The following is a 12,500-nucleotide window of genomic DNA, read 5'->3' as shown; positions in this document are numbered from 1 at the left end:
GGACAGCCTATGGCGCCCTTCACCCCCCTCACGCCCCCTCCGATTCATCCCGTCACAGCGTCACCGCCGCCCTACCACGCCCAACACATCACTCTCCCTCCGCCGCACTTGCCCTGCCAGGCACTCTCGCGCTCCCCAACCCGTCAGTAGGCCAGCATTGAGGGGTCGGCGCGGCATCCGGTGTGGTGGGCCCAGCGGTGCAGCGCAGACAGCACCAATACTGTCTTACCGAGTGTGTTGCACCACCACCACCACCACCACCGCCAGTGTTGTTAATATTGTTGTCAAGACATGTTGTCTGCTTCATAAGTCATGAACTGTGCTCAATTCAAATATACGTTATACTTTTATAAGAGTACTTGTTTTGTTTCAACCACCACCACCACCACCACCACCAATACTACTACACCCCCACCTCTACCACTACTACCCATCCACCACCACCAACCACCGCCAACACTACTACTACTACTACTACTACTACTATACTACTACTATTATTACTACTACTATTATACTGTCACCACTACTACCAACAATATTACTACTACTACTATTACTACTACTACTACTACTATTATGCTATCACTACTACCACCAACACTACTACTGTCGCCACCACCACTCGAATCGTTAAACTGTATAGTGTGTACTGCACATACACACACACACACACACACACTGAGAGAGAGAGAGAGAGAGAGAGAGAGAGAGAGAGAGAGAGAGAGAGAGAGAGAGAGAGAGAGAGTTGACATTGTTTTTTGTATGCATAAATGAGTTGAACATACATCCATGCATACATACACAAGCACTTACATATATACATAAATAAGAAAAGGAAAATGAAGCGAATAACAATAATAATAATAATAATAATAATAAGAATAAGAAGAAGAAGAAGAAGAAGAAGAATCTCTCTCTCTCTCTCTCTCTCTCTCTCTCTCTCTCTCTCTCTCTCTCTCTCTCTCTCTTATACCATAAAAACAACAATATCTTCAACATAAAAAAAAAGTTATTTATCTCATTCTACACACTGAACACCGCTATTCATGTCATTCTATGGAAGGAGAGAGAGAGAGAGAGAGAGAGAGAGAGAGAGAGAGAGAGAGAGAGAGAGAGAGAGAGAGAGAGAGAGAGAGACGCTTTTATACGTTATTCCTAGAAGCAAGAGCGCGAGAGAAAAAAAAAAAAATTACTGGGAAATCCGAAACGTGAGGCAAGCCACTCTAATCAAGGCATATCCCAGTGTCTGAGTGGTGGTGGTGGTGGTGGTGTTGCCGGTGGTGCTGGCTGGTGAAAGATGAATGTCACAGGAAGGAGGATTTGGAGGAGGAAGGAAAGGATTGTGATTTATTGTCGTTGTAGTAGTAGTAGTAGTAGTAGTAGTAGTAGTAGTAGTAGTAGTAGTAGTAGTTTGTATTACGAGGGTAGTGGTTGTGGTGGTAGAAGGATTTAATAGTAGTAGTAGTAGTAGTAATATTAGTAATAAAAATAAATGTTAACAAAACACACACACACACACACACACACAAGCTTCCACTAACATTAGAAGATAAACTAGACAAAGCAAAATAAAAAAAAAAAATAAATAAATAAAACGACAATAATTAAATAAATTCATGAAATCAACAACAACAACAACAACAACAACAACAACAACAACAACAACAAAAGAGAAATAAAAAAAAAAAAAAAAAAATAGTTGAAATGGCACCACTCTGACGTAAGCACGTGCGGTGTTGCCACTTGTCGCTATGTGAGGCATGTGCAGATGCCAAACGCTTATATTTCCGACTTTCCTTATCACAAAGTTTGGTCTCCATTTCTCCATTCAGTCACTGGTTTTGTCTCTTCTTTTTATAAGCTTAATCTAGTGACTGTGTTTATTGGTCTCTCTCTCTCTCTCTCTCTCTCTCTCTCTCTCTCTCTCTCTCTCTCTCTCTCTCTCTCTCTCTCTCTCTCTCTCTCTCTCTCTCTCTCTCTCTCTCGGTCAATTTGCATGTTTTCTATGTATTTTTTTATTGGTTTGTCATCCGTCTCTCTCTCTCTCTCTCTCTCTCTCTCTCTCTCTCTCTCTCTCTCTCTCTCTCTCTCCATGAAAGGGTCTTTAAACCAGTATAACATAGCTGACCTTTCACTAGACTATGAAAACACCAATGAAGACTTTAATGACCTCCGCCAGGGTGCGTGAAGAGATGCATGACCCTCCTCCTCCAACTGTAACAAACCATGACGCCCTCGACAAAGATTAAAGCCTCTTGAACACGTTAAATACATAAGATCATTATTAAATTACCACTAAATATTATGAAAACACTCGGTAATTTCCAGTACAACCTGTTATAAGTACATATTCTTATTAAACTATCACTCGAATCATGAAGAGGCCCTTGTAATTTTTGTCTTTTGAAATATGTAAAAAAAAATAATAAATAAATAAATAAATAAATAATTCTAAAACCATGAAAAACCTCAATGATTTCCACTACAGCTTGTTAAAAAGTACCAGATCGTTGTTAAGCTGTCACTAAAACCATGAATACCCCAATAACTTCCACTACAGCCTATCAAAAAGCACAAAACCATGTTACAGATTCTAAAACCATGAAAAACCTCAATGATTTCCACTACAGCCTAATAAAAAGTGCACAATTCTTGTTACACTAATTACAACCACGGGAACCTCTTTGAAAACCCTTTAATAACTTCCAAGAGTGTAAAACAAATAAAACTAAGAAGCCAAGTCCAAGAAGTGACAGTGCCGCGAAGAATTCATTAAAGGGGTCAGTCAAGGCTGCTTCTTTCCTCTTACTCTGTTTGTGTAGGTGACTAATACTCGTTGCTAGTTTCTGAAACACATCTGCGCCGTATCTCCACTATATTAAAAACCACTATATAGTTCCAGATACACGGGTTTTCAAGGGTGTTTTTACGGTTCTAGTGACAGATTAACAAGATTTTTTCATTGTTAACAGGAGAAACACTCTCGAAACCCCGGCTGATCATCTCTGTGACCTTGAAAAATAGTCTGGGTGAAGTGACCGTTTTCAAGGGTGTTTTCTTTACGGTTCTAATGACAAACAAGATTTTTTACATTGTTAATTATAGAAACACTCTTGAAATCCTGGGTTATCACATCTGTGACCTTGAAAAATTAGTCTGGGTGAAATGACACGGGTTTAAAAGGATGTTTTTACGGATCTAGTGACAAATTATCAAGATTGCTACGTATTTCACAGGGCAAACACTCTTGAGAACCCGTGTGAGTGAGACAGAATACATAGTTGTAAAGGTTAACTGTGGAAAAATATTAATAAAGAGAAGTTTCAAGACACTTCTCATATTTTTTTTTTCTTTCCTTCCTTCCTTCCTTTCTTTTGTTTATCTCATATATATTTTTTGTTCCCCCTGGCCAGAAGACTCCCTTTACAAAAAATAGATAAATAAATGAATAAATAAATATAGAAATGAATAAAAAAGAGATTAAAAAAAATGAGATGAAATAGAATTTAAAAAATACACCAAGAGGGAAAAAAAGAAAAAAATATCGCTAAAAAAAGGAAAAAAATAACAAAACGATGATGTAAATAACGTAGGAAAATAAAAAAGACATATTAATAAGGAAAAGTAGAAAAAAGGAAAAAAACACAATGGTTAAGGGGAAAAAACATAAAGGGTTAAAAAAAATAAAGAAGAAGAAGAAGAAGAAGAAGGAGAAAGAGGAGGAAACATACAACACTGAAATACAGATGATTAAAGGAAAAAAAAAAAAAAACGAAGAGAGAAAGACAAGAGAGAAAAATAAAGGAAGAAAGATACAAGAAGAACAGAAGGAAATGGAGGTAGGGAAACAAGAAAGGGAAGAAGAGGAAACAAAAAAAAATAGCTCGAGAAACGAAAGAAGAGGAAAAAAAAATGAAAGAAAGGGGACGGACCACAGATTAAGAAAAACAAAAGAGAAACGAAACGAAAAGAAAAAAAAATAACTGAAATAACCCAGATGATGAAAAATGAAGGAAATAACGAAGGAAAATGAAAACAAGTATTACAAGGAGGCAAAAGGAAAACCACAACAATAGGGAAAAAAAAAAAAAAAAACAGGAAAGACCAAAAAGAAAACAAACAGAAGGAAGGAAGGAAGGAAAATAACTGCATATGCTGTTGCTGGCGGAAGTGTGAGGAGGGGAGGAGGAGAATGAAAGGAGAGTTGAGAGACTGAAGGGTTCCTGGGAAAGACTGGTGTCATAGATATTAGAGTTCTATAAGAGTTGGGGTTGGGGGAGGTGAGTGAGGGATAAGCAGCACTCGTTTTCTATGTCCAGTTTGTTCACGGGCTAAACTTTTCACAAAACGAGAGAAATAAAAGTAGAAATCAAATCATATCAGAGATTTTAGCGTTTCAATGTGACGTCAATTGAAAAAAAAAAAATCGAAATTTGAAACAAAGACTCGAAAGGAACAGAGGAAATGATACGATAAACAAGGAAACTCCACATTTATATAAGCTGGAGGGGGAGATAAGGGTGGCCGGAAGAGGGGGAGAGGGAAGACGATTGTATTTAGTTAGGAAAGAGAGGGAGAAAGAAGTCCAAGAGAGTGTGTGAGTGAGTAGGTGAGTAAGACTTGAGAGAAAGAGAGAAAGAAAACAGAAAGAAAAATAAATAGGGAAAAAAGGTCTGATAAAACAAGTAAGAAATTTGTTCAGTAGAAGTAACAGATAAAGAAGACTAAGGGGGGAGTGAGTGAGTAAGTAACTTCGGTGAAAGAGAAGGAAAAAAAAAAGGGAGAGAATATATTATTAAATGAAGTAAGAAGTTTATTGTAGTCTCTCTCTCTTACTTTTTTTTTTTTTAAGACTCACTTTCTCCCTAAAACAACCATTTGCTCTATTAATCTCTGAACTCATTGACCTTTTCCTTTGCATTCAACTACACGCTTACCCTCTCTCGCTTGACTCACACGCTTATGAATCACACACTCTCGTATATTGATGGGGGGGGGGATACTTTTGTTACTGTAAAACACGAATGCGGAAAATAATACAGATATTTTCACTGCAAATGCTCCGTGGATGCAGGTATCAACACACACACACACACACACACACGTACATACACACACACACACACACACACACGTACATACACACACATACACGTCTCTCGTCAAACATTTTCACGCCTCACTCCCTGAAGCACCAAGATCAAGAGCAAGACAATAAAAAAAAAAAAAGGAAAAACAATAACTGGCAACTTACTATACGTTTCGTTCAGGAAATAGGCCGCCATTTTGTGTGTGGTCACTTGACTCATCGTACAACTGGTGCTAAGTTTTCTAATAATACGCATCCCACGGTGACACGCCCCCGGTGGTACATCAACAAGGGGTGTGGCAAGACGTGGAAGTAGCGAGAGAGACGGAGAAGCAAAGAAAAAGAGTGTAACTGATCGAAGTATGGAAAGAGACCGTGACGTCCTTGACTTCATTAAATGGTTATGTGACGATTTCAGCTCCCAGTCCTCAAATTTAGACCTAGGTGACTTATCCGTAGACCTACATGACCAGGGGGACCCGAACGGAGATGTGACTGAGGGGGATATGTCTGACCTGGCCTTCGTTCAGTGTGAGATCGCCAGGTCACCGCAGGGGGTCTCTAGAGGGTCGCCACAGGGACAAGTCGAGGGGTCACATATGGGTCACAGTGATGCGCCTGACCTCCCCGTGAACTGTGAAGTGGACGAGTTACTAGGAGGTGATTTTTAATTTTGTTGTTGTTGTTGTTGTTAGAATTTTTTATTTATTTAGTTTTTTGGTGTTATTATTGTTGTGTTATGGGTAATGTCTACTAATATTATAGGTAAACTTCTTGATTTTATTATTACTGTTATTAATATGGTATTATTATTATTATTATTATTGTTCTGAGTATTGTTGAAATAATCTTAGCCTTTTGTAATTTTCCAGATAAAGTTATTGATTTTATCGCTGTTGTTGTTGTCATTGTTGTTGTTATCAGTATTATTAGTGGCTTTTGTTGAAATAACCTCACCAGATAAATTTTGAGATTGATTTCATTTATTATTTCCAGATAAAACATGATACTTTTTTTGTATAATTATTGTCATTATTATTATTTTTTATTTCAAGACAAAACAATGATGCCTTTTTTGTATAATTATTGTCATTATTATTCATTTTTATTTCAAGACAAAGCAATGATGCCTTTTTTTGTATAATTATTGTCATTATTATTCATCTTAAATCATCTTTAATTCATCTTTATCTCAATTTGCTTTGTATATCTACTGTCTTGGTACTGACATACTGTTCCTAATGTGTCTTTTTTCCAGTGATTATAAAGGTACATCTACAAAACACACAGTCTGTTTCTCTGGCTACACAAGAACACAAGGGTCGGTGCAGGAAGCCATCAGTCCTACACGTGGCAGTCCTTGTAAAAAACATCCCTGCCTATTTCCACCTGTCATCCACATCCATGCATATCTAATCTTTCAAAGCTCCCTAATGACTCAGCACCAACACCCTGATTACTGAGTCCACTCCAGTCATCCACCACTCTATTTGAGAACCAATTCCTTCTTGTGTCTTTCCTGAACTTAAAATTTTCCAGCTTAAATCTGTTATTTCTTGTTCTACCCTGATTACTGATCCAGAGAAGTTTGCTTATGTCACCCCTGATATGCTCCCTGTACCTCTTCAATGCCTCTGTCAGATCCCCTTTTAGTCACCCTTGTTATGTCCCCTTTTACCACTTGAAGACCTCCATCAGATCTCCTAGTCACCCTTGTTATGTCCCCTGCACCACTTGAAGACCTCCATCAGATCCCCTTAGTCACCCTTGTTATGTCCCCTGTACCATTTGAACACCTCCATCAGATCTCTTAGTCACCCTTGTTATGTCCCCTGTACCACTTGAATACTTCCATCAGATCTCCTCTTAGTCGCCCTTGTTATGTCCCCTGTACCACTTAAAGACTTCCATCAGGCCCTCTCTTAACATACGTCTCTCTACTGGGAGGGTATGCTATAGAATCAGTGTTCTGTGGGTGATAACATTAATTCTTTCTTGTGAAGCCAGTGTCTGTATTGTCATCAGTAACCTTTGTAAATGTCATTCTTCACAGGTGTGGCAGGTAATGTGTCATCATGTCTCAGGTAAATGCAGGGAAAGGAAATGAGTCAGTAATTTTTCTGTCAGCCACTTTGAGTCTTGAGTGTCCTTATGTTGTCAGAGTTGAAGTCAGGTTGGCAGTTTTGTTTTTGTTTTTTTCAGTAATGTAACTTATTGTGGTTAATCCAAATTTTACCAGCAGTCTTTTTTTTTTTTTTTTTTTTTTTCGTTTTCTTCAATAATTTGCATTTCCAATCTCTCCTCTCTCTTTCTCTCTCTTCCTCCCCACCAACTCCTCTCCTCTAACTGACCGTCTTCAGCCTTTTTCTCTTCGCCACAGTGTTGCACCTCTTGCTGTGTTCTACTGCTATCTTCATGCTAACTGCTCTTCTGATCTTGCTAACTGCATTCCTCCCCTCCTGCCACGGTCTCACTGCACAACACTTTCATCCCTATTCTGTCCACCTCTCAAAATGCAAGAGTTAACCAGTATTCTCAGTCTTTCATCTCATTTTCTGGTAAACTGGAACTCCCTGCCTGCTTCAATATTTCCTCCTTCCTGTGACTTGAACAGAGAAGGTTTCAAGACACTTAACCTTCACTTTCGGATGATCCTTTTGGCTTCACTCCTATGTCACCTCAGTAGGCCTATTTTTTTCCTCTTTCTTGCTCTTGACTGGTGCCCTCTTTAAATGTAGGTTTAAGATATTTTCCCACACTTTCCCCTCTAATCCTGGTGATGTGCTTTCCCTTTTAACTAGAAAATGGTGCCGTACATTCTGCAGAGACAGGATTGGTGTTGTGAGTGCTGGTGTGTGTGGTGGTGCTTAGTGACAGCAACACCACTACACTGGACTCAATTTAAGCCTAACCTAAGCTTTGGAGACGGCTAATGTTATTTCAGTATTATCTGTTATTATTACTACTGTTACTATTATTGTTATTGTTATTTTCCCTCTTAATATTGGTATTGTTATTATTATTACAAGTATCTCTTTCTTGCATAGTGTCATCTTTATTGTGTAATACTTTTTGTTTCTCATTTTCTCTATCTTTAATCCCTTCATTATTTTATCATGTCCTGAATTCTTATTGTTATTATTTTTGCGTCTTCCTCCATTTATTCTATGTTGCTGTTATTTTCATATTTCATACAAGGACTGCCACGTGTAGGCCTGTGGCTCCCTGCACTAACCCTTGTGTTCCTATGAATGGAATACACCTGATGATGAATAAGCAGGTTAGACAAGTGTATGGATGGGGATGACAGTTGGAAATAGGCAGGTGTGTTTCGTGCAGGGCCTTCCACGTGTAGGCTGTGTGGCTTCCTGCTCCAGCTCTGTGTTCTTAAAGTCTCGTTAATGGAATAGACTCAGTAATTATGTCACAAGTCAATACCAACTCTTGTTTTCTTGTGTTCTTGTGTTGTCATGACGGGTGGAAAGGCAGGAGTGTGTCATACAGGGACTCCTGCACCAACTCTTGTGCTCTTGTGTTCTTCATTGAGTTCACATGACAGGTGGAAATAGACAGACATATTTCATTCAGGGACTGCCACGTGAAGGCCTGATGACTCCCTGCACCAACCCTTGTGTTCTTAAGTTCTTGTATCATTGAGTTCAGGTGGAAATAGACAGGCATGTTTCATACAGCGACTGCCACGTGAAGGCCTGATGACTCCCTGCACCAACCCTTGTGTTCTCAACCCACACAGCCCACACAAACAACCCCCTAACCATCATAACCACCTTTCAGGCCCCTTGTCCCCTGGCAACATAGAACTGACACTCCAGGACCTCGAGCAACTCCAGAACCACGCAAGCGCCATTGGACCCTTGCAGAATGCCCCTGAAGGATGCCACACCGACCACCTCCCAGTGCCCCAGATGAATGCCAAGACAGGGAGCCGTGCATTCAACTACATCCCCAACAATGCCCTGCTGGAGACACATGGCGTTCCAGCACCTTCCCGCCAGGCATTCCTGACCCCAGGGTACGATGGCACTCCCCCACTGAAGGATCTGTCTGGAGAGTTGAAACTGGTGACAGGGGAAGTCACTGGTGATGTTCTGTGTGACAATGTGGGTGTTAAGGTGCCACATACAGCTTACAGTGTTCCTGTCGCTCTTGATACTGTACCTGTAGAGTCAAAAATAGTGCCAAATGAAACTAGTGCCTCTTTTCCTATTGGCACTGTATCTGTACTGCCAAAAATAGTGCCAGGTATAGCCAGTGATTCCTCTACTATCTGCAGCAGTCAACTAGCAGATTTAAAGGTGCCAGATAGGGCCAGGAGTGCCTCTGTTCCTTGTGGCAATCATGTAGATACAAAATTAACGGTGCCAGATAGTGTAAGCAGTGCCCCTATTCTTTGTGGCACTCCTACTGTAGATACAAGGGTCACAGTGCCAGACAAGGCCAACAACACCTCTGTTCCTTGTGTCACTCAGACCTCGGACACCAAACTGGCACAAGACACTGCCAGCACATGCCATTCTGCAGCATACGGCACTGTCACCATCAACACGTCACTGATCCCGGCATCGGAGAGTGCCAGCGACATCGGCCTACACAGCACACGAACCATAGACACCACAAACATTGCACAGCACAACGGCACAAAGAAGAGAGTCAGAAAACGGAAAAACGCAAGCGAAACCGTGAAAAAAACAAGAAAATATGAGCAGGGGCCCCTCAGTGACCAGCTGGAGGAGAGGAAACGCCTGGACGCCATCAGGGCCAAGAAGTGCCGCGAGAGGAACCGAGGCGAGATCCTGGCACTGAGGGAGAAGCTGGCACAGATGGAGAAGGAGAAGAATGCCATGGTGCAGGAGCTGGCCGAACGTCAGGCGTACGAGGAGGTGATCCGGAAAATACTGTGGGAGAAGACCGGCATTATGGTGCTTCCCTTCACTCCCTCCAGGTAATTTGGGGGTCGCTGTATTGGCTTGGCTTTGAATTATTGAGGTTTAGTTTTAGTTTAGATAGTTTATTTTATTTGTAATTTTGAGGTTATCTTATCTCTCTCTCTCTCTCTCTCTCTCTCTCTCTCTCTCTCTCTCTCTCTCTCTCTCTCTCTCTCTCTCTCTCTCTCTCTCTCTCTCTCTCTCTCTCTCTCTCTGTATTTTCAGGTGTGTTGGGCAGTTTTTTTTAGTTTTATGTTATTATTATTAATAATATTATTATTATGTATTTTCTTTCTTTTCCTTGTGCTTGTCAGGATACAAAGAAAGATTTGAGAATAGTAACAGTAACAGTAGTAGTAGTAGCAGTAGTAGTAGTAGCAGTAGTACTAGTAGTAGTAGCAGTTGCAGTAGCAGCAGTAATGTAATTAAAATAGCATTATGATATAAATAGACTGAAACTGCTTCTATTAATGTATTACTTTCCTTTTTCAGCGACAAGAAAGTGCCACCTCAGCCGCAGACCAGTGGATGAACACACACACACATACACACACATTTCTCTTAACTTTTAATGAATCTAGAGCACTTTTTTACCTTCAGTCTCCTGCACTACACCGGTGGAACGCACAAAGACAGGTACTGACAGGTGTGAAGAGAGGAACTGGTATTATGAAACAGTTTGAATAGTCTTCTAAGGCCACAGTGTGTGTTAACCCTTTCACTGCAACACAGAACAATTGGCAACACCAGAAGTATTGAATGAAATCTTTAAAAGCATCTACAAGAAAGAAGGGCATTATAAAAAAGGTAGATTTTGTAATTTCTACCTGGTTTAAGGATTGGAGGTGGCTGTAGAACAAGTAACGATGTCTTAGTGATTAGTAATTAAGGAAAGGTGTACCAATTTGCAGTCAAAGGGTTAATGGACCACTCATTTGTTTTTCCCCCATGGCTTCCATATTTGGTTAAAAAAAAACTGCCTTTTATTAACTTAGATTGTTTTTCATTTAATACAGTTTTCAAATGCCACAAAGATAGGTTCAGCTTTCAAGATAGTGGATAATAACCCAGGTTGTGTCTGTTTTCAAAGGCTTCAGATAATTAGGTCGTTTTCAAGATGACAGAGATAATTAGAGAAAGGCTTCAGATAATTAGGTTGTTTTCAAGATGACAGATAATTAGATTGTGTATGTTTTTAAAGGTCTCACTGGTAATTATTAAAGTTCTGTCTTGTTTCAAAGGCTACACATAATTAGTGAGGTTCTGTCTGGTTTCAAAGGTCAGGGAAATAGTCAGGTTCTGTCTGTTTTTTAAAAGAAAACAAAAGCCACACATGACTGGTTAAGTTTAATCTGTTCTGTCTTGTTTACTTTATTTTGAGAGTGAGATAAAGATGTATTATTTAAGAGTGTCTAATTAGGTTTTTTATGTACTTAGCTTGATCTTATACATAAATTGCCAGTTTCTTTTTCTCTTTCTCTGAGTAGAAAATAGATAATTATGATATCTCTTGTTTTCTTTTTTTTTCTTCATGATTTCTTTGTTTTCTTTTCATCTTTATTAATTTTTCATTTCAATATTTTCCTCCTTTATTTCTTTTTAATTTATCGTTTTCTTTTTATCTTTTGATCTGTGTACCTGCTTGCTCTCTATGGTATTGTATATTACATAAGGGTGTGTATCTGTTTTGATAATGAAGAAATTGATATTAGGAGAAATTTATATGAGAGAGAGAGAGAGAGAGAGAGAGAGAGAGAGAGAGAGAGAGAGAGAGATTGTACTGCATGCGTGTATACCTCTGTATACATACATATAATAATATTAATATAAACTGCTAGTATTAAACCAAATACTTTATGTATATTTTCTGAATACATAATACATTATTTATATATATATATATATATATATACACACAAGATATTCACTGGTTTGTTTTGACCTCCCATGGCCTCGAGTGTGTGTATTAGTGATACACAGATGGTGATGCCCTGGGCCAACTGGCTGGGCGTTATCTTTCATATTCTCCAACACGGCAACGCCCCGCTGGCATCGGAAGGCTGAGGTACGGGGCGTGCGTCCCCAGGCCAGTGGCCTACACCTATTTTTATAAAATGTCCGGCTAGCCTCCCCCCCCCCAAGTCCCTAACTTGCATCGCATCCCCGGGGTAACCAACCCAGTGGCCCGCCCTGTCATGCACTAACACACAATCAATACGTCACCAAAGCCGCGTGTTTTTCAACTGGAGCGAAGCCTGGCGAAGCGTGCTGGCGGCTGCTGCTAGTGTCCCGCGGTGTTTGTGTCCCGGAGAACCGGACAGTCCTGGGGACAGGCGTGCTGAAGGACGCTGTGGACTGGCAGAGGTGCGGTGGGTGGGGAGAGCCCCCAAGGCTGTGGTGGTGGTGGTGGCGGTGTTCCGCGACGGTCTCCGGCCCCGGACACTCCTGGGATGCAGGACAGA

The 12,500-nt window shown here is 40.2% G+C and overlaps 2 protein-coding genes and 1 long non-coding RNA gene across 4 annotated transcripts in view; 2 read left to right on the top strand and 1 right to left on the bottom strand.

Moving 5' to 3' along the window:
- The window catches only part of LOC135092493 (RNA-binding protein 33-like), a 1,771-nt gene extending 1,416 nt beyond the window's left edge, over positions 1-355 (top strand). The window contains exon 2 of the mRNA XM_063991061.1: positions 1-355. This exon is cut by the window's left edge and continues 1,118 nt beyond it. Within this exon, the coding sequence (XP_063847131.1) occupies positions 1-150 (150 nt within the window). The 3' untranslated portion in view covers positions 151-355.
- The window catches only part of LOC135092496 (uncharacterized), a 30,610-nt gene that overhangs the window by 16,413 nt on the left and 1,697 nt on the right, over positions 1-12,500 (bottom strand). The gene's annotated exons all lie outside the window — the stretch shown is intronic.
- LOC135092491 (uncharacterized) overlaps positions 5,260-12,500 on the top strand; it is a 14,031-nt gene continuing 6,790 nt past the window's right edge. For both annotated transcript variants that reach the window (XR_010262887.1, XM_063991059.1), the window contains exons 1-3: positions 5,260-5,752; positions 8,888-10,055; positions 10,531-12,500. The exon at positions 10,531-12,500 is cut by the window's right edge. Coding sequence is in view for 1 of the 2 variants with exons in the window: in XM_063991059.1 (XP_063847129.1) it covers positions 5,455-5,752; positions 8,888-10,055; positions 10,531-10,570 (1,506 nt within the window). In the remaining variant the exon portion in view is untranslated. The remainder of the gene's footprint in view (positions 5,753-8,887; positions 10,056-10,530) is intronic.

The sequence above is a fragment of the Scylla paramamosain genome, chromosome 40, assembly GCF_035594125.1.
Source record: "Scylla paramamosain isolate STU-SP2022 chromosome 40, ASM3559412v1, whole genome shotgun sequence".
Taxonomy (NCBI): Eukaryota; Metazoa; Arthropoda; class Malacostraca; order Decapoda; family Portunidae; genus Scylla; species Scylla paramamosain.
This window is presented reverse-complemented; position numbering and strand designations above follow the sequence as displayed.